The 20,386-nt window shown below is 41.7% G+C and overlaps 1 protein-coding gene across 3 annotated transcripts in view; it reads left to right on the top strand.

The window, feature by feature from the left end:
• TRIM55 (tripartite motif containing 55) overlaps positions 1-20,386 on the top strand; it is a 140,613-nt gene that overhangs the window by 62,234 nt on the left and 57,993 nt on the right. For all 3 annotated transcript variants that reach the window (XM_075828304.1, XM_075828303.1, XM_075828305.1), the window contains exon 4: positions 198-293. In XM_075828304.1, the coding sequence (XP_075684419.1) occupies positions 198-293 (96 nt within the window). The remainder of the gene's footprint in view (positions 1-197; positions 294-20,386) is intronic.

Raw genomic sequence — 20,386 nt, 5'->3', positions numbered from 1 at the left:
TAATATCATAATAGTTGTGCTACCGTGCGAAGATCTGGCCCCTTGATAGGTAGGAACGACATTTTCTATAAAATCCTCTTGTTATTCTTCATAGACAAGATAATACTATGTACTGTATGTTTTTTTTTTTTATCCGCCTCCCCCCTCCCTGTATTTATATGTGCTTGAATGATTTGTGTCTGTCTTTTATTGCCTAGACTGAATTGTCAGATGGAATTGCTATACTGGTTGGATGTAATGATCGGATTCAAGCAGTGGTCAGTCAACTAGAAGAAACTTGTAAAACTGTAGAGGTAAGTACACATTGAGAAGGATATTTCTTATATAGTTAGTTGAACTATATATTTACAGCAACCAGTACAGCCTCAACAGCTTACTCAATATTATCCATGTTATCACATACAGTATACTACCAACACCGACATTAGTTCTATCAAGCCAAGTAAATTGTAATTATTACAGCATGGACTGAACTGTTAGACTGCCCTGGTGTTGGAAGAATAAGGCCTGCCTCAGAAGTACACTATATAGAAACTAGAGGAATATGGAAATAAATATATTGGCTTTTGGAGTTCCCCATACACTGTAAGGGTATGTTCACACGCACTGTTTTCAGACGTAATTCGGGCATTTAACGCCTTGAATTACGCCTGAAAAAACTGCAACATTACGCCTACAAACATCTGCCCATTGCTTTCAATGGGTTTTACGGTGTTCTGTTCCCACGAGGTGTTATTTTACGCGTCGCTGTCAAAATATGGCGCGTAAAAAGACGCCTGCAAAAAAGAAGTGCATGTCACTTCTTGGGACTATTTGTGGAGCCGCTTTTCATTGCCTCCATTGAAAAACAGCTCCAATAACGTCCGTAAAATACACCGCGAAAAATGCGAGATGCTACAAAAACGTCTGAAAATCAGGAGCTGTTTTCGCCTGAACACAGCTCCGTATTTTCAGACGTATTTTGCTAAGCCGTGTGAACATGCCCTCACACTACAAGTCTGGCTTACACTTATGCAAGCCTGTTAAGCGTGAAATACTAAAGCATGTAGGACACCCTGCTGGACAAATAATTTGGCAAGTTTAGAACATTACATAAAAGAAAGCTCCTACCATACTAATAAATACATATGAGCTACCAGATCGCACCAGTTACTGTGTACATTCATGTAACGTGACTGGCAGAGCACAGGGTTATGTATTAGGCCTCATTCACATCACGTTTTTTCACCACGTCTTCAGTCTGAATGTATACCTCCAATGGAAGGTGGCAACCTATTCCACTGTATAGGCATCACCCAATCCCCCAGGAAGAGTGCTATCTGAAGAGCTGTGCCCGGGGAAGCTCCTGACGTCCCTGTCCATGTATGGACAGTGATGTCTAGAGCTTTACAATCAGTGGCGTAACTACCACAGTAGCAGCCGTAGCAGCTGCTACGGGGCCCGCGGCATGGGGGGGCCCGTGTCGCCCTGACAGGCACATTACATTTTATGTGCCAGGCCTGGCGGCACGGGCCCCCTCATGCCTAGTAGCATCTCAACACTAGGCATGAGGGGAGGGAGGGGGCGGGGGCCCGGTGATAGCCGCTACACTGCACTACCAATCGGGAGGGAGGGGGCGGGGGCCCGGGCCCGGTGATAGCCGCTACACTGCACTGCCAATCTGGCACAGATGAATAGGACAGGACGGCGATGCTGGTGGTAGGAGGAGCGCTCAGGCAGGGGAGAGGACAGGGGGCGGTGCGACGTAAGACTTCGGGCGGCTGGACAGTACAGTCAGGACTGCCGGAGAACTCATAGGATGAGCGGAGGACAGACACAGGACGGGTGGAGGACGTGCAGACTGCAGAGGACAGGTAGATGAAGTTAAAAAGTTCATGTCAGAAGGGAGAAGTTTTTATGTAGAAAAATCTGCCTCATAATTCCTTCCGGAATTTTGAGGCATATTTTGACCTGCCGGTAGAACACTTCCCGCGTTTTTCATTGCGTTTTTTTGTGGCGTTTTTCGGCCATCGGGCCGTGGGCAGGGAAACGCAGCAAAAAACGCATTTTCTGCCTGCCATTGTTGTCAATGGGAAGTCAGAGACAGAAACGCCCGAAGAAAGGGCATTGCGCTTCTTTTTCCCGCATGCGGTTTTTACTGCTCGCAGGAAAAATTTCATGGATTTCAATGGGAGGCACTTTCTGACGTTTTTCGCGAAAAAAAACTCAGTGTGAACTCCCCCTAACACAGGGGCGTAACTACTGCTATAGCAGCCGTAGCGGCTGCTACGGGGCCGCGGCATGAGGGGGCCCGTGTCACCTGCCGGCACGGGCCCCCACCTTGGCCGGAGGCTCCGCTAGCTGCCGCTATGGCTGCTAAAGCGCGATGCCACGGAACACTACGGCAGAGCAGGGAGTATCTCCCCGCTCTGCCATTAAACATAAGACATGTATCCCCTATCCACAGGATAGGGGATACGTGTGTGAGTGTGTGATCGCTGGCATTGATAGTGAGAACGGGGGACCGAAAGTCCCCTGAAGTTCTCCATCACAAACCTCGGACTTCCAGGGTCTGTGTCGGCAGCTCCGTAGAAATGAATGGAGCGCCGGTCACACTTGAGCTGCGCAGACACCGGAAGTCAGAGGTGAGTGATGGAGAACTTCGGGGGACTTTCGGTCCCCCGCTCTCCCTATCAATGCCAGCGATCACACATGTATCCCCTATCCTGTGGATAGGGGATACATGTCTTTTGTCTTTTCACACTGTAGGTCGCATTTTTTTGAGTGATTGGGGCTGTATGGCGTTCCCTACAGGGGGGGGCTGTATAGCGTTCCCTACAGGGGGGGCTGTAAGGCGTTCCCTACAGGGGGGGCTGTATAGCGTTCCCTAAAGGGGGGTCTGTATGGCGTTCCCTACAGGGGGGGCTGTATGGCTTTCCCTACAGACCCCCCCTGTAGGGAACGCCATACAGACCCCCTGTAGATAACGCCATACAGACCCCACTGTAGATAACGCCATAAAGTCCCCCCTGTAGATAACACCATACAGCCCCCTGTAGATAACGCCATACAGCCCCCCTGTAGATAACGCCATACAGCCCCCTCTGTAGATAGCGCCATACAGTCCCCCCTGTAGATAGCGCCATACAGTCCCCCCTTTAGATAGCGCCATACAGTCCCCCTCTGTAGATAGTGCCATACAGTCCCCCCTGTAGATAGCGCCATACAGTCCCCCCTGTAGATAGCGCCATACAGTCCCCCCTGTAGATAGCGCTATACAGACCCCTCTGTAGATAGCGCCATACAGTCCCCCCTGTAGATAACGCCATACAGCCCCCTCTGTTGATAGCGCCATACAGTCCCCCCTGTAGATAACGCCATACAGCCCCCTCTGTAGATATCTACAGAGGGGGCTGTATAGCGTTATCTACAGCGCGGACTGTATGGCGCTATCTACAGAGGGGGCTGTATGGCACTATCTACAGAGGGGGCTGTATGGCACTATCTACAGAGGGGGCTGTTTGGCGCTATCTACAGAGGGGGCTGTATGGCGTTATCTAGAGGGGGGGCTGTAAAAAAGGCACTATCTACAAGGGGGGGGGGGGTTGTGTGACACCCAGGGGAGGGGGGGCCCCAGTCAAAAGTTTGCTATGGGGCCCAGTCTCTCCTAGTTACGCCCCTGTTTACAATGCCAGAGTCTCCAGGCCAGAGTGCCAAAAGCGCTCTGGATGGGGACTCTGGCTCTGGAGAAGTCCCTGATATCCCTGTCCATGTATGTATAGTGAGGTTATGAGCTTTGCAATGCCGGAATGTTGGTAACGTGCTCTGGCTGGGAAGTGATTTCGCCAGGCGCTCTGGCCAAGGACTCCGGGACTGGAGAGGCCCCTGATGTCATTGTTCATAAATGTCTCTCATCTTCTGGCTGAGGACTTCTTAGTTAAAGGCCCCGTCCTTTCTCCGCACGATATTTGTTTTATTTAGGGATCCGTGAGGATGGAATAGCATATTGTTCTACGCTAACCATGCTTAAAAAAAAAGGTACAGCGATATATACCAGCCCAACGAAGGCTAAAAGACCACTCTTTTGGTCCAAGTCGGGTTAATGGAGCTCTATCGACACGTTTAGTGTGTACGTTGGGACCTTTCCCGACATACACGCTAAATATAGGGCTAAATCCTGATGGGAACTAGGCCTTATTGGTATCCAGGATCAAGGAATTATCTACAGGACATTCATAGCACAATTCCCAATGCTTGATTTTATATTAATTCCTTCCATACCTTCTGTCTATAATAATAGTAGTCTTTATTTATATAGTGCCAACATATTTCACAGCACTTTACAATTCAGAGGGAGCATGTACAAACAAAATCAGACATTACAGAGTGTCAAGTAATTCAATTCAAACAAGGAGTGAGGGCGCTCACTCGCAAGAGCTTACAATCTATGAGGAAATTGGGGTGACTCAAGGGACATTGTACAATCATCCAGCCATCTTTTATACAAAATAGGGTAGTGCACATAAAGCTGCATGATCCAGTCACACAGCCAGTATTTGTGTATAATGGATTTGAAGTGCATTATGGTGCAAGGAGTTGGGGATACTGTTGAATGTAAGGCAGGCATTAAGGAACAATAATGAAAAAAGGACACGAGTCAATTTATGGAATGTGGTTGGCTTGTCTAAAAAGATGTGTTATGAGGGCACGCTTTAAACTGTGGATGTTGGGAATTAATAGGATTGTCCTGGATAGCGCATTCCAGAGAACTGGTGCAGCACGAGAAAAGTCTTGTAGACGGGAGTGGTAGATTTGGATTATGGAGGATAGTAGTCTTAGATCGTTTGGAAAATGTAGAGTGCAGGGTGGTAGACAGAGTTGATTGAGGAGATGTAAAAAAGTGCAGCACTGTGGAGAGCTTTGTGGGTGAGAGCAATAAGTTCAAATTGTATTCTGAAGGGAATGGGCAACCAGTGCAGTGACTGGTATGATGTACAGGCATTGGTATAGGGGTTGAGCCCACCTTGATAGCTTGGAGAGGGGAGAGTTTAGTGAGGGGGAGACCAATTATTAATGAGTTACAGTTGTCAAGACAAGAGTGAATCAGTGCGAAAATGAGAGTTTTGGCTATTTCCACAGTAAGAAAAGGGCGGATTCATGAGAAATTTTTCAGTTGCAGGTGGGCAGGCAAGTGATTGAATATAAAGAGTAAAGAAAATATCTGAGTCCAACATAACCCCAAGACAGTGGGCGTACCATACTGCCTAGGAGTTATGGTAGTACCACACACAGAAATGGAGACATTAGGATTAGGTAGGTAAGTAGATGATGGAAACACAATGTGAAAATTTATTAAGAGTTTTACGCAACTTTTCTGGCATGGAAAAGTAAATAATATCCTGAACGAGCATTCAGAGAGGTAGGAAAAAAAACAACAGGCCAATAGAGTGGAGCATTCTGAGTAGGAGTTGGTGGTCTACAGTGCGATCGCTGCAGACAGATCCAGAAGAATCAGTATAGAGTAGTTGCGCCGTTAGATTTATCCATCAGGAGATCATAGAGTGTAGAGTGCTGATACCAGATTGTAAGAGGTCAGGAAGAGAGTTAGCAGATAGATAGCGAGAGTAGACCAAGCTTTCCAGGAGTTTAGAGATGGACATATTATGTTTGCCGGCGCATGTAATTCGAGGTTAAAACACCCGAATTCCGTCCGTAAATAGGGTTTATGAACCTAGACTTAGCCTCAAACACAATAGGCACTATGCAGAGGAGAACAATGATGGTGCCAACGGTGACCAGTCAGATGCTTTACATTCCTGTAATGTTTGCATTGTGTAAAAGACAGGAGTAATGTTAAAATTTATATTGCTGAAGCACAATGTGAAATTGCGCCCAACCTCCCAATTAGAGATGGGAAAAGGGGCGGAGGATGCATGCAGCATGCCATGACATGTGCTTTCAGACGTAAGTCAGGAAGTTGTATGTCAATAACCTACTAGCAATGTAAATTGAACAAAGACCATTTTCTAATGACTGTTGGCGCCTTTTCATGACACAAAGTCTGTGTAAAAGTTGATCTACGTACCATGTTAATAGTCATCAGTAATACATGGAAAGTCATTTGTGCCAAACAAAATATGTACACTTCATTAACAGAAGCCCAGCCCTGGTCATTTTAACTTATGGTATTGTTGTCCAGAACGACAACCGTCATAAACCAACTGTGAACAACAAATTGTTCCCAAAGTGCCCACCTGGAATCTGTAGTATATAGCCAGCTGTGTGGATGACATTTATACTAAAATGTTGACCCCTGCAGTAAGGGAATAATTCTAGGGGGAAAACCATTTACCTCTCCTAATAGAATGTGGACCTCTGTTTGCAGAATGTCACAGCAGGATCAGAAGTTATGGTATGATATAAATTATGATATAATAAAACTAGTGGCAGCCACTAGGCTCTACCGTATTGTAAGAGAATGGAGCACTGACCACTCCTCCAAATATGGGAGCCCCCAACAATCTCAATGGAGAAAACTGAATCATATAAAATTTCCTGGCTGTAGATTTTTATTTAAAACTTGAATTAGACTTTGGCCACGACACAGGTCACACGGTCGCACTACTAGTATTAAATGTTATTTTTATTATTCACAAATAACTTTAACTAACTAAAAATGATTCTCCTTGGAACGTCAAGTAGTTTTCTCATTGAAGTGAATACACAGATACTTTATCTTATTTTTTACATCAGCAAATACTGTATATTCCTTAAAAGGTCACACTGATACAAACATCACCCAAAATAACCCAGTCTGAGAACTCCTGCAATCTTTTACTTCAAGTGTCAGGAGTGAATAATATACTTGGCGGAGGAACAGCAAGCTGAATCATTGTAGGTAGATCTATATTGAAATGTTCATGTCATGCTATAAGGGCAGTCACATTAAAGGGGGTTTCTGTATAAATAAGAGAGAACACAAGCATTTTTAGGTGTTGAAATTTGGTCCCGATGCTCTGATATTGAGGTCCACTCCCAACAATGTGTTTCCTTATATATAGAGGAGGGTTTGAATAGCAAAGCGCTTCTGTACAAAAAAAAAAGTGTATGTCAGCCCCTTGCTCTTCAACAGGTAATGGGCAAATTGTGAAGTGCTTTTTCTTGACTATCACCCACTTGTTTTCTTGACTATCACCCACTTATCTCAACACCTAATATCTTTTAAATAAGGGCAGATGCTGTGCTCACTTAAAGGGTTATTCCTATCCAAGACACATGCCATAAATGTCTGATAGATGTGGGTCCCAGGTAGCTCCTATCTAGAGATCCCTAACTCCCATCCAGCCTGGTGGGTTGCCCGCTGTTGACCTCCGCATGCAGAACGAATAAATGGGCGAACCTGTGCGGCCACCACTTCATTAATTCCCTGCCTGGATGAATGAAACAGGCAATCCGATAGATGCCTTAGATGGGATTACCCTTTTAAATAAATGTTACATTAAAACGTAAATTAATACAGCATTATCTGAACCACCAGGGACCCGCCTGAAGGCAGTCCTAGTCCCCCACCCCTACCATAAACTCAAACTCTGATTGTGATAATAATTAGATTATGTAGATGACCATTTACAGATTCTAAAAGTAATCCATTATAAACTATTGACAATTATGTAAGAGAGTGTGCACAAGAATAAAAGCTACACTAAATAGTTATAATTACGTAATATACATTTACAATTGATGCATTTCCAGAACATGTTCTGGGTTTCAATATGAACAGAATTCCAGATGGAAGGTATCTGCAAGGTTTGCCATGGGCAGGTTCATCCTAATAGACTTGCCAGTTTACTGGAAATTATTTATTGCTTCTCAATATTAAACATCATGCAAAACATATTAAATATGGAAAAATTGGATAATTTATTAGGTAATGTTATCTGGATTAAGAATTTATTAAAAAATCAACAATTACAAATATTTATTCACATTATTTTAACTAGCCACTAGCTTGATTTCTTATAAACTGGCACACCGTACCCCTTACGGATACAGCGGCACAAGCGTTTGATAAAAGTTTGGCTGCCTAATTTTCAGATACCCTAAATAAGGCCCTGGTAGGACCAAGCATAGAAATTAAAGTGGTTGTTCAGGATTAGGAAAAATATTTGCCTTTTTCTAGAAACAGTGCATCTCTCCATAGGCTGCGTCTGATATTGTAGTTCAGTCCATTTCACTTGAATGGGAATGAGCTGCAATACGAAACACAGTCCATGGAAAGGCTTAGCGCTGTTTATTGGAGGAACAAAAAGTAAATCCTTTTTTCTAGGATAACCCTTTGAAGTATCTGAAAAATCTTTCTTTTATCCATATCGAACTATATCGCAATTTAAATTTCTGCACTTGAAATAAATGAATTGTGTCCATACGTAGAGGTTTTGTTGCCTTTTTCATCACGTTTTGCTGCGATTTGCAGAAAACATGTGTCAAAAATACCACTACTTGGAAAAAGAAATCAGCTGTTAGTGGTGTCTCTATCGACAAGCTTGTCAGCTGTTAACAATAGCAACCAGCAAAACTGAGAACGCAGCCTAGGGCTGCACAAAAATAAACGGCATTTACATCCAGAGGCGTAGTTACTGTATAGGGGGTACTGAGCTAGCAGTTGCACGCAGGCCTTTGCGCTGGAGAAAGCCCAATTGGCCTTCTGCCACATAAGAAAACTATTAGTATTATAAATAGCACATAGTAGTTGGGGGGCCATGTTACAGATTTTGCATTAGGACCTCAATTATGCTTCTGATTTTATCTATATATAAACGGTAAGTGATCTACAAACGAAAACATAACCTTCAAGTATAGCAAGAATATATAATTATTTAATCACATTCTGTTGTGGTGATGCAAATGCACAATTTATTACACTCATTAAAATCAATCTGACATTTTTCAACCTCTTACAAACTAGTCAAAATAAACTTTTAAAACAATAGAAAGGGAATAAAATATATATTTAGTACATTTTAACATGAGTATAACATGATGTCTAATACCCTACAGTATCCATGTTTGACATTTGAACACATAACAATGTGCCTATAGGGCCAAACCGATGAACCTGCATCACAGCATAATATGCTCAATGTCATGCAGAATATAATCCCTTCAAATATCAAGTGTAAAAATGACACTTACACTATATGTAATGCTGATTACCTTGTGGCCATTTATGTGTCATCTCCAGTTTATGAGACTGGAACCTGCAATATGAATACAACTTTTCTCATGGTATTAAGAAACTGCACACATATTGTAATGATATGATGAATCTTTTTCAGTGGTATATGTGTATGTATATATATATATATATATATATATATATATATATATATATATATATATTTATATATATACACACATACTTTAGACAGTGACACAGTTGCCATAATTCAGCTTCTGTGCACAACCACAATGGATTTGAAACATGGGAGGAAGATATACTTGATGTGTAGATTTTAAAGGGTAAGTAAACTTTCAAAAAACTTCTGACATGTAATAGTGACATGTCAGAAGTTTTGATCGGTGAGGGTCCGAGCACTGAGACCCCCTTGATCACTAAAACGAAGAAGCAGAAGGGCTCCGGTGAGTGCTGAGCCGCTTAGTTTCTGATTGACTTTTTTCGGAAAGCCGAGCAATTGGTGTACGGACTCATAGACTTTCTATTGAGCCCGAACACCATTTGCTCGGTTTTCCGAGAAAAGCCTATCAGAAACTAAGTGGCTCAGCGCTCACTTGAGGGATTATGCGGCTTCGTTTTAGCGATCAGTTGGGGTCTCAGTGCTTGGACCCTCACCTTTTAAAATTTTTGACAAGTCACTATTACATGTCAGAAGTTTTTTGAAAGTTTAGTTACTCTTTAAGTGTTAAAGGGGTTGCCCAGGATTAGATTAGTAAACATGGCTGCTTTCTTCTAAACACAGCGCCACCCCTGTCCATGGGTTTTGTCTGGTATTGTAGCCAAGCTCCATTGACATGAATGGGGCTTAGCTGCAGAACCTCACATAACATGTGGATAGGTGTGGTGCTGTTTTTGGAAGAAAGCAGCCATGCTTTTCTAGTTCTGGACAACCCCTTTAAAGTAAGGGGTTTAACAAAAATATTTCACTAACCGTTTAGGTATTACAGCCATTGTTTCTATTGTTCCTCCACTTTCACATGCTCAATAGTAATTGGACAATCAACTAAAAAGCAGTTTCATGGACGGGTGTGACCTGTTCCCTCATTATTTCAAATAAAGGCGATAAAAGGTCTGCTACTGTCGAATTTGTATTTGGTAGCTGTTCATGGGAACTCATAATATGTGGTTCAAAGACATGTCAATGCAAATGAAGAAGACCATCCTTAGGCTGAGAAAATAAAACCAGATACTTGAGGAGCGGCCAAATCAACAATTTGTTACTTTCTTTAAAAAAAGGAATGCGCAGGTGAGCTCAGGAAAACCAAAAGGCCTGGAAGAACATGGAAGAGAACTAAAGTGGATGATCGCAGAATTCTTTCCTTGGTATAGAAAAATCCCCTCACAACATCTAGCCAATTTGAGAACACTCTCCAGGAATAAGTGGAATAAGAGATGTCTTCATGAATGTAAATACAGAGGGTTTATCTCAAGATGCCACCCACTGGTAACACGCAAGAACAGAAAGGTCAGATTCGACTTTAATAGAAAACATATTAAAAAAAAAACACCCAGTTCTGGAACAAGATTCTCTCAACCTAAATGAATTTGTACTCGAATGATAGAAAGAGAACAATATGGAGAAGGAAAGGAAGGCCTCATGATCCGAAGCATACCACATTATGTCACACATAGTTGAGGCAGTGTTATGGCATGGACATGTATGGCTGCGAATGGAAGTGGGTCACTGGTGTTTATTCATGATGTGACTGTGGATTGGAGTAGCGAAGTGTATAGTACTAAACTTTCTGCTATGCTGCAAAAGTGATAGGATAGGTCTTCACAGTACAGATGGCTAATGATCCAAAAGTTTAGACAGTCATTGACTGCAAAGGATATTCATCCAAGTATTATGAAATGTTAAATACTTTTGTGTCAAAACAGACAAAAGTATAGTAGGTATGATACCTTTATTGGCTAACCATAAAAGTTCTATATACAAACTTTCAGAGCACACAGACTCCTTTTTCAGGCGAGTTAACTAACAATCCTTATAATCCTTATAATTTTAATTAAGTTAGTTTGTCTAATTACTTTTGAGCATGTAAAAATGGAGGGACTATGGAAAAATGTTGGTAATTCCTAAATAGTACACACAATATTTTTGTTAAACCCCTTGAATTAAAGCTGAAAGTTTATAGTTCCTTTACATCTTTCTTGTTTTGTTTCAAATCCATTGTGGTGGTGTACAAAGGCTAAATTATAAAAATTGGTATTGTCCAAATAACTTCTGCTGATGATTGCTAGTTATAGCATTATTAATACACTTAATGGCAGTTGTTATATGTAACATTTAGAGATATTGATCTTGATGGACGTTCATGGGGGATGGGGGGGGGGGGGTAATGAGCATAGGAAGTAAATAGAACTGTTCTTAACAAAACTCTGGCTGCAGTATTACTATAATGCTCAGTATTCGACTAAAAGGCCACCAGCGCTCCAGGATGCTGGGACCTGGCTAGCATAGTCAGATCTCAAATAAAGTTTTAGGAACAGTGACGCTGAGTAGCACAGCATAGTGAAAACAGACGACAGTGACATACTGCAGACTTGGAGTTGCGCTCTAGAAGTTGGGCAATAGGTAGGGACAATTAATGAGTGAAACAGTTATTGAGTTGGCAGAGGCTAGGCCAACCTGCGGTGGGGATTCACAGAAATTCTCCTGTTCTTCACCCTTAACCACCGCAGGGAGGCATATAACAGACGGGCAACGTCAGAACCAGTAATCAATATCAGGAGACAAGGTCAGGTTTAGGTCAGATGTCGGTACACGGATAATCAGATAATGCAGAGTCAAGACAAAAGCCAGGTCAAACACAGGAAAAGCACAGGGAACAACAGGAACAAACAACACCCAATCACTGAAAGATTGGAGCAATTCCACTTTAAGGGCCGGGGAGAGTGACGTCACACAATACGCCGGGTCTTGAACCTGCTATTGGAGCCACGTATTGCTAGCAGAGGAGAGCCGTGGTGTCCTGTCCTCTTGTTCCCACCAGGCAGAGGAAGGGATGCGGTCGCTCAGGTTGGGCCATGACAATTACCTTTAGCTCCCCATAATCTTACCCCTATCCCCATAATCTTACCCCTAATGCTGCTCCTCCACCCCCTAAAAACAGATCTTACCTGTTATTTGAATGTCTCATCCTGGCTTCCAGCTGCCATACTGCTTAGAGAAAACATACCGGTCTCCCATAGCAGGAAGCAGCTGGACCAATTGACCCTTAACCAGAGATCTTAAGTGGGTGATACATTAGAGCTTTTGCCAAAAAGACAGATTTAGACCATGTCGACGGTTGGCGCATTTTCAAAGACTGATATCTGTTTAAAATTTGATCTTCCGTGCTGGATTTTTTGGTCATAGAAAATGTGTTTATGCCGAAAACAGAGCTGTCCTCCCATCAATAAAAGCACAGATCCAATGAAGGCAGAGATGTATAGGCAATTTTTACCTATGGAGTTTCATTGAAAACGACATCCTTCACAGACCAACCATCAACAACAAGTCTTTTAGAAAATGACCATCTGAAATCATTACTGTAGGTCATCTTAAATGGAACCTGTCACCTCCGTTATGCGGCCCTAATTTAGGGCAGCATAAAGTAGTATCAGACCCACTGATTTCAGCAGTCTGTCACTTATATGTTATTGTGAAGCCATTTTGGAAAATGTACATTTTAATCTTTACTGCGCGCTACTAGCGATGAGTCCCCTCGCCTAGCTAACACTCTGGCCCAGCCCCCACTGATTGGCAGATCTCGCTCTATGGGCAGTAATAGGGAGAAATTTGTCACTCAGCTGTGGCTTGCCGACGGGAGCGGCAGCTTATGAATATGTGTGGACTCATTTTTAGCAGCGCGCTTTAAAGATTAAAATGTAAGTTCCCCGAAACGGCTTCACCACTGAAATCAGAGTCTCTGTTACTACTTTATGTTTCCCTCATTGAGGGCAGATTAACAGGGGTAACAGGTTCCATTTATGGTTATGGACTTCCTCTGCAGAAAATGAGATAGATGACTATTTGGCAATAGCCACATGTCATCTACAGGGGAGACGAAGTGGCCTGGCGGGTTTCCCAATGATTATGGTAGATCACACTGTATGATGGCGATCTACCATTGTCACTTGATGCATTCATGAATGCAGTATTGATTTGTAAATATGTTATACAGAAAGTCAGAAGATGCAAACATCTTGACTTCAGGTAAGAATTCACATGAAAAGACCTGATTTTCAATGCAGTTTTTCCATGTGAATAATTATTTGGCCCTTCTTTTTGCTGTGCCTAAATATCTTTGTGCCATTGCATAGCAATGTTGACTAAAGGTGGTACATGCAGATCTTTATGATCTTCTAGAGACTGGGAGATATTACTCCCATTTCTGGGAATGTGCACTGATGAACAGTACAGAATAGAAGATGGACGGCTCTCCCCAGCCCTAAAGCTCAAATATCTAGGAAAGTGGATTTTTTTTTTCCCCTAGTAGCTTTTTCCCTTAGAGGGTCTTGTGGAAGAATGTGGTAAGGAGGTTGTTGTCTCCTTGTCAGAGTTTTTCTTTAAGTACCGTATAAATCTTTAAAGAGGATTTACACAGCTTTCCAGTGTATCCACATATAGGTATATTCTGATCATCACATCAACTTCCATCTGGAACAAAATTCTAGCAGCTTCTTATAAACACTTGTTTATCACTTATATGAAACAAGTTCCAACCCATGACGACAGCAAGACAAATCAGTTGCGTATGACAAAGTTTTTCGAGCAAGTTCCATTTTTAGCATTGTCATTCTGAAAGTTAAGTAGAGCACTGCTTACGACGAGCAATCGATTCTTCAACTTCAGTCTTCATAGTTTGTGAAATGATGTCAAATGTTTAACCATTTTTAGAGATGGGGAAATCCATTCACCCACTGTGAAGCTCCAGGTAAGGAAATCAAAGCCCACAGACTGGGAATCTGTTTTCCTATATCTAGTAACAGTTAAAGATTTGCAAATCAATTTGCTCATCTTTATTTACGTTTCTAATGCCTGAGGCAGAAGCAATGCCGGTAAACTATTTGCGGAAGACCATTAAATGCATATATTAACACTATACATATAAACTAACATATAAACATTTAAAGGGGTTATCTGGGTTCCTAAAAAAAATTCTTAATGGCTGAAAAGGACATGAATTAACAACACAAGCAGTACTCACCTATCCTTTCCCTCGGCAATCAAGCGCTGATGCTCCGGCAGCACTCACGAGGATTGTTTACATGCAGGTAGCATGTGACCACTGCAGCTCAGCAGCGACGAATTCTGCCAAAAATACAACACATGACCACCGAGCTCTCTGATTGGCTGCAGCGGTCACATGTTGCCTGCATGTAAACCATCACCGGATCTCCCGCCAGAGAATCAGCGTTGGATCACTGGGGGAAATTACAGGTAAGTACTGCTTGTTTTGTTAATTCATGTCATTTGCAGCCATTAGGAGAAGATTTTAGTAACTCGGAAAACCCCTTTAAGTGCTAGATTAGATACTTACCTTTACATGGCTGTATTACTACTCCTTACAACCTCCAAGTTGCATGGAGCTATAATTGGGCACGTATAAAAGTGGGATCATGATCATGGCATGGCATCATATATTATGAAGGTGTTCTGCTCTAGAAGTGTTGCAATGAATATGTCCGTAATACCATATGGTGGCACACGGAGTGGCTACGGCTCTATAGTACTGAGTTAAGTGTTGGTCCAGTTTGTTAGCTTCTAGGGAAGGGGGAGAAATTATTTGTACCTTTTATGGAAAAGTGGACAATGGGTTAACTTGATGGACATTAGTCCCTTTTCAACCAACCTGACTATACACAGTACTTATGATTTATGCAAATGACTTATAACCATAAGGCTCTGTTCACAGTGAATTTTAACAGTATGTTTGGGGTATATGCCGGAAAAATCTCCTGATTTATGTGTCAAATGTAGAGCTCAACATATGTAACTGTACACCCTTACAGTTGCATACAAACGCCCATTGGCTCCCACTGTAAAAAAAAACAAAATCTTTTTTTGCAGGACTCCTTTGTATTAAAAAGTGTAGTTGATTAGACTTTTAAAACAGTTAAAAAATGATATGCCACATACCATTCTCCCAAAAGGACATTCTTTCGGCATGGGTCCAGTTCCTCATACTCTAGGGATACGTTTGGCATATATGACGGGAGCATTTCACGGAATATACGCTAAATTTTTGTTAATGCACAATGTTAATATAGTCTCACATTTTTTTCTCTTTCTCTATAATAATACTAATTTGACATTAGGCCCCCTTATTTTTTTTAATCTGAATAATGTTATTTAGAAATTCTGCTACTGTTCAGCACATCTTATGAAAAGCCCAATGTTTACCGATAGGTTATCGTGAAGCTATGTCATTGTTTGGACTTTCGGAAGCAAGTACGCAAGTTAGGGAATAACAGATTACTACGTGACATTTACAACTTCAAGCTACTGGAGAGAATCATTTATTTTTCTGTCTGTCCCCCTCACAGGTTTGTTCTTTCAAGTTGCTTAAGGCCAATCAGTCACCAGTTAAGTCACGATTAAATCCATGGTTCCAATTAGAGGACAACCTGAGCAATTAATTATTCTTCTGCAATCTGCCAGATTTGGCTGCAACTTTAATAAGATATTCAGGGTCACTTTGTACCTTGGTAGTATTTGAGTTAAAATGAAAAGCAGTTGATGTTTCTAAAAGCAGAAGCAGAAGATTAATAATGCAGTTCTTAGCTTTATATTACTTGTACATTTAAGTCATTGCTTCCGGCTACAATATGGTTTTATCATGCGGTACTTACGTATTACTATAAATGGGCCAGTCTACAATAATGTTATTTAAGAAAGTTTAAGACGGGGTTCACACTTCTGTATTTTCTTATTTTCGTTACAACAGATCTAAAATGGTGACAAACTGGCAATAATGGATTCTGCAAAATATAAAGTCAGTTTGAGTCATATAAAAATGTAAAGGATGGACTGACTAATCTGTCAAGTGTGAATGCATCCTTTCATTCATGTAACGTTTATATTTATATAGTCTGTATTGCAGAGCTAATGATGTTCAATGCTATTATACTGTTTTCAGCTTTGTATTTGTAAAACACCTATGGAGTCTATGTAGTGTGATAAATATACAGATGCATCCATATGTCATCAGTATTATATTAGTATTTCACTAGTATTGCAGCCGTAAGAGGCTGTCTAAGGGCATGGCCACACGTAGCGTATTTCTTCCGCAACTGTCCGCATCAATGCCGCACAGAATCTGCGTTGCAGATTCTGTTGCGGATCTGCCCAAAATGGGCAATAAATTGATGCAGACTGGCCGCTGCGTATTGAGGTGAAAGTACTTCCCTTCTCTCTATCAGTGCAGGATAGAGAGAAGGGACAGCACTTTCCCTAGTGAAAGTAAACAAATTTCATACTTACCGGCCGTTGTCTTGGTGATGCGTCCCTCTCTTGACATCCAGCCCGACCTCCCTGGATGACGCGGCAGTCCATGTGACCGCTGCAGCCTGTGATTGGCTGCAGCCGTCACTTAGACTGAAACGTCATCCTGGGAAACCGGACTGGAGAAAGAAGCAGGGCGTTCTCGGTCAGTATGAACTTCTATTTTTTTTTACAGGTTGCTGTATATTGTGATCGGTAGTCACTGTCCAGGGTGCTGAAACAGTTACTGCCGATCGCTTAACTCTTTCAGCACCCTGGACAGTGACTATTTACTCGCCTAGCAACGCACCCGTAATTATGGGTGCACACACGTAGTCACCCGTAATTATGGGAGCCCCATTGACTTCCTCAGTCTGGCTGTAGACCTAGAAATACACATAGGTCCAGCCAGAATGAAGAAATGTCAAGTTAAAAAAACAATACGCTCCGCAGTACACATAACATCTACATTGCATCTGCGGATTTCATTGCGGAACTTAGAATCTCCATTGAAGTCAATGGAGAAATTCCGCAATGAGTCCGCAAACAGTCCGCCACACCTCCGCAACAACCATTGTATGCTGCGGACACCAAATTCCGCACCGCAGCCTATGCTCAGCAGCGGAATTGTCCGCAACGTGCAAATGAACCCAGCCACAAAGCTGTGGAAGGCAATGGAGAAACGGGTCCGCTGCGGATTTCCAGAGCAATTCAGCTACGTGTGACCATGCCCTTATGTGTTTCCTATTCCGTCCTAGAAGACAACTCATTGGTGAGATAGATAGATAGATAGATAGATAGATAGATAGATAGATAGATAGATAGATAGATAGATAGATAGATAGATAGATAGATAGATAGATACAGGGCACACGCTCATATGAAACTGGTGTAAGGCCCTACACTATATTTTTTCTTCCGTTTTTTGGGGGGCAAAACCATGTTACTGCACTCCTGCTGAGCCACTATCATGGGTATATGACCACAATGAAAATAAAAAGGTGTGAAAGGGGCCTTGGTTATAGAAGCAAAAATATTAAGTCACAAAAATACCTAAAATTAGCCATGTATAAGTCAAAAGTAAAAAGAGTAAAGTTTGGACATTAGATTTCTCTTAATAACAGATATTTAGCTTTTTCTCTATTTAGTTGTGGCATTTTTGTGATAACAGGAAGTGCAGGCAAATTGGTTGTTACCTTTGAATAATTTCCTCAGAAACTGATGGTAAAATAATGTAAGGCCTATTTTACTTTTTATGTATATTTTGCATTTACAGCACAGTGATAATGGAGGCCCAGCCGTTGTTACTGCTCGATCACCCACAATAAGTGACTATGATTGACATTCTTACCTGATTGTCAGCCACAGAAATCACAATCGCTGGGGCTAACGGTTTTAAGGGACATCCCATTGCTTGTGCCTTATACATGCACAGGCGGTAATGCATTGCAATACATAAATTTTCCAATACATTACAATATTAAATAAAATTTAAAAAAGAAAGATGTACCAAAAACTTATGAACAAAAATACACATTGAAATAGTAAAAAAAACAGGACCTGACATAGCAACATCAGTCAAAAAAGTTATGGTTCTTGGAATTTAGTGATGAAATTAAAAAAATTAAAATACAATGCGTCCTTAAGGCCAAAAAGCCGCCTCCTTCAGGGGTTTATTTTCATAGCAATTTATTTATTAGAGGAGCTATTCGTGCTCCAGAGCTGCTATTCCTGTTGTAACTCAATATAGGAACCCTACACCATAACCATTACAGATTCTTTGGGGGGCTTTAGTAATAAGTCAGGTCACTCAACCCACATACAAGTGTATAAGACTCTTCCATGCTCTATCTTTGCCTGTTCCTTTTTTTTCTCTCTAGATCTCTCAGTCCTATGCATGTTAGGGCCGGTTCACATCAGCATTGGCTTTCCGTTCAGGGGTTCTGTTGGAGGTTTCCGTCAGGTGAACCCCTCAATGGAAAGTCAAATAGAAACCTTAGCTTCCGTTTGCATCAGGTTTCCCTTTTTTGTGACGGAATTAATAGCACAGTCGACTGCGCTATTGATTCCGTCAAAAAACGTAAAGTCGCTGGAATAGTGACAAACGGAAACCATTAGCAATGTTTCAGTCACCAATGATATCAATGGTGATGCAAACGGAAGCGAAGGTTTTCGTTTGACTTTCCGTTGAGGGGTTCACCCGACGGAAACCTCTAACGGAACCCTTGGACGGAAAGCCAACGTTGATGTGAACAGGCCCTTACTCCCAGAGTCAGATTCTTTGTGAGTTCTTTGCCTGCTTAAAACAGGACATAGGGGTAAGGCACTTCTACAGTGAGTGATGCCCCCAGGATAGCCAACAACAAAGCAAAACTTCTGGATGAACTCATATACAGATGGGTAAAAAGCCAGAGGCGTCCACAGTAATGTCAGGGCCTCATAGTAAAAGTCACACCTCCCCTCTATAAAAGGGGCAGTAAAAAACTCACATCTTCAGTGGTATTCTTTATTTTTCCTCTGCATCTGACCCAGACCTTTACTAAGCTTTTTCCAGCTTTAACTCACCTGCTGTAACCCAATAGTGTTACTGCGACTGCCCCTAGTATTGTGCCTAATGTGCTGCCCCAGTTGTCCTCTAATATTGTATCTGCTCAGGTGCCCCCTAATATTGTACCTGCTATGACCCTTTATACTGTGCCCGCGGTGCCCTCCATGTATTGTTCCTGCTGTGCCCCCTTGTACTGTGTCTCCCCCTCACTTGTAGTGCGCCTGTTGCTCTCAGTAAATACTTCCCTACATTACAGAAGGGCATTTTATAATTGTTTTTAAAACCTATTTTACTCTTGCTGCAAATATATGTGTTAATAAAGGGTTTTATACATCAATCACACTTGCTATAGACATGTGGCATGACTGGACACTTGCCAAGCTGCAGCATATGCTCCTGGTACGTGTATATGATTTATTGTCAACTGTTCAGTTTTCTTTTATACTACAAGGGCAACAGGATTGCTAAAAGTTTTAAGGGTGTACAGGTTATCAACCTCTTGATGTAAAAGATAATGTCCACATTCACTGACAGCAAGCAGAAATCTTGAAAACTGTGAGGAAATAGAACACAAAGCATATTAGAAAGTTGCTTACCTTTTCCTTATACAATGGCTTAGCTTTATTCAATTTGGTTGAGTGTTTTTTTTTCTACTTTTGTACTGATCGGAATTATGCAGTTGATCGATTTTATAAAATAGTTTCACAAATAAAGAACGATTTCAATAAAATGAAATGAGTGCAACATGAAAGAAACTATTTTAAGTGTTTTCAGCTATAGGGAAACTGTGGAATCTCACAACTTCAGAGAACAGCTGTCACAATTATATTAGTTATATCCCTCTATGTACAAAATCTCAAATCCCAAATATGAAAGACAGGGATACATTGAACGTGCCAAGCCTGACTGTTAGAAAGTCTATTTCAACCCAACATGCTCCAGACTCTCGTCTGCTTTGCTTTTTACAACATAAAATTGTTGAGCTTCTTCTTGCTGTGTGGGATTAACATAAGGCAGAGCACTTTTCTCATGCATGTGGGCTATCCCGGTGTTGAAGTGCAGATGAAAATAGCTTTACCAGTCCTAATGCATCTCTCCTGGAGGCAATTAAAGATATCTGCTATAGAAATAAAATAATACTTGAGATGAAAAC

The sequence above is a fragment of the Rhinoderma darwinii genome, chromosome 5 (genome assembly GCF_050947455.1).
Source record: "Rhinoderma darwinii isolate aRhiDar2 chromosome 5, aRhiDar2.hap1, whole genome shotgun sequence".
Taxonomy (NCBI): domain Eukaryota; kingdom Metazoa; phylum Chordata; class Amphibia; order Anura; family Rhinodermatidae; genus Rhinoderma; species Rhinoderma darwinii.
This window is presented reverse-complemented; position numbering and strand designations above follow the sequence as displayed.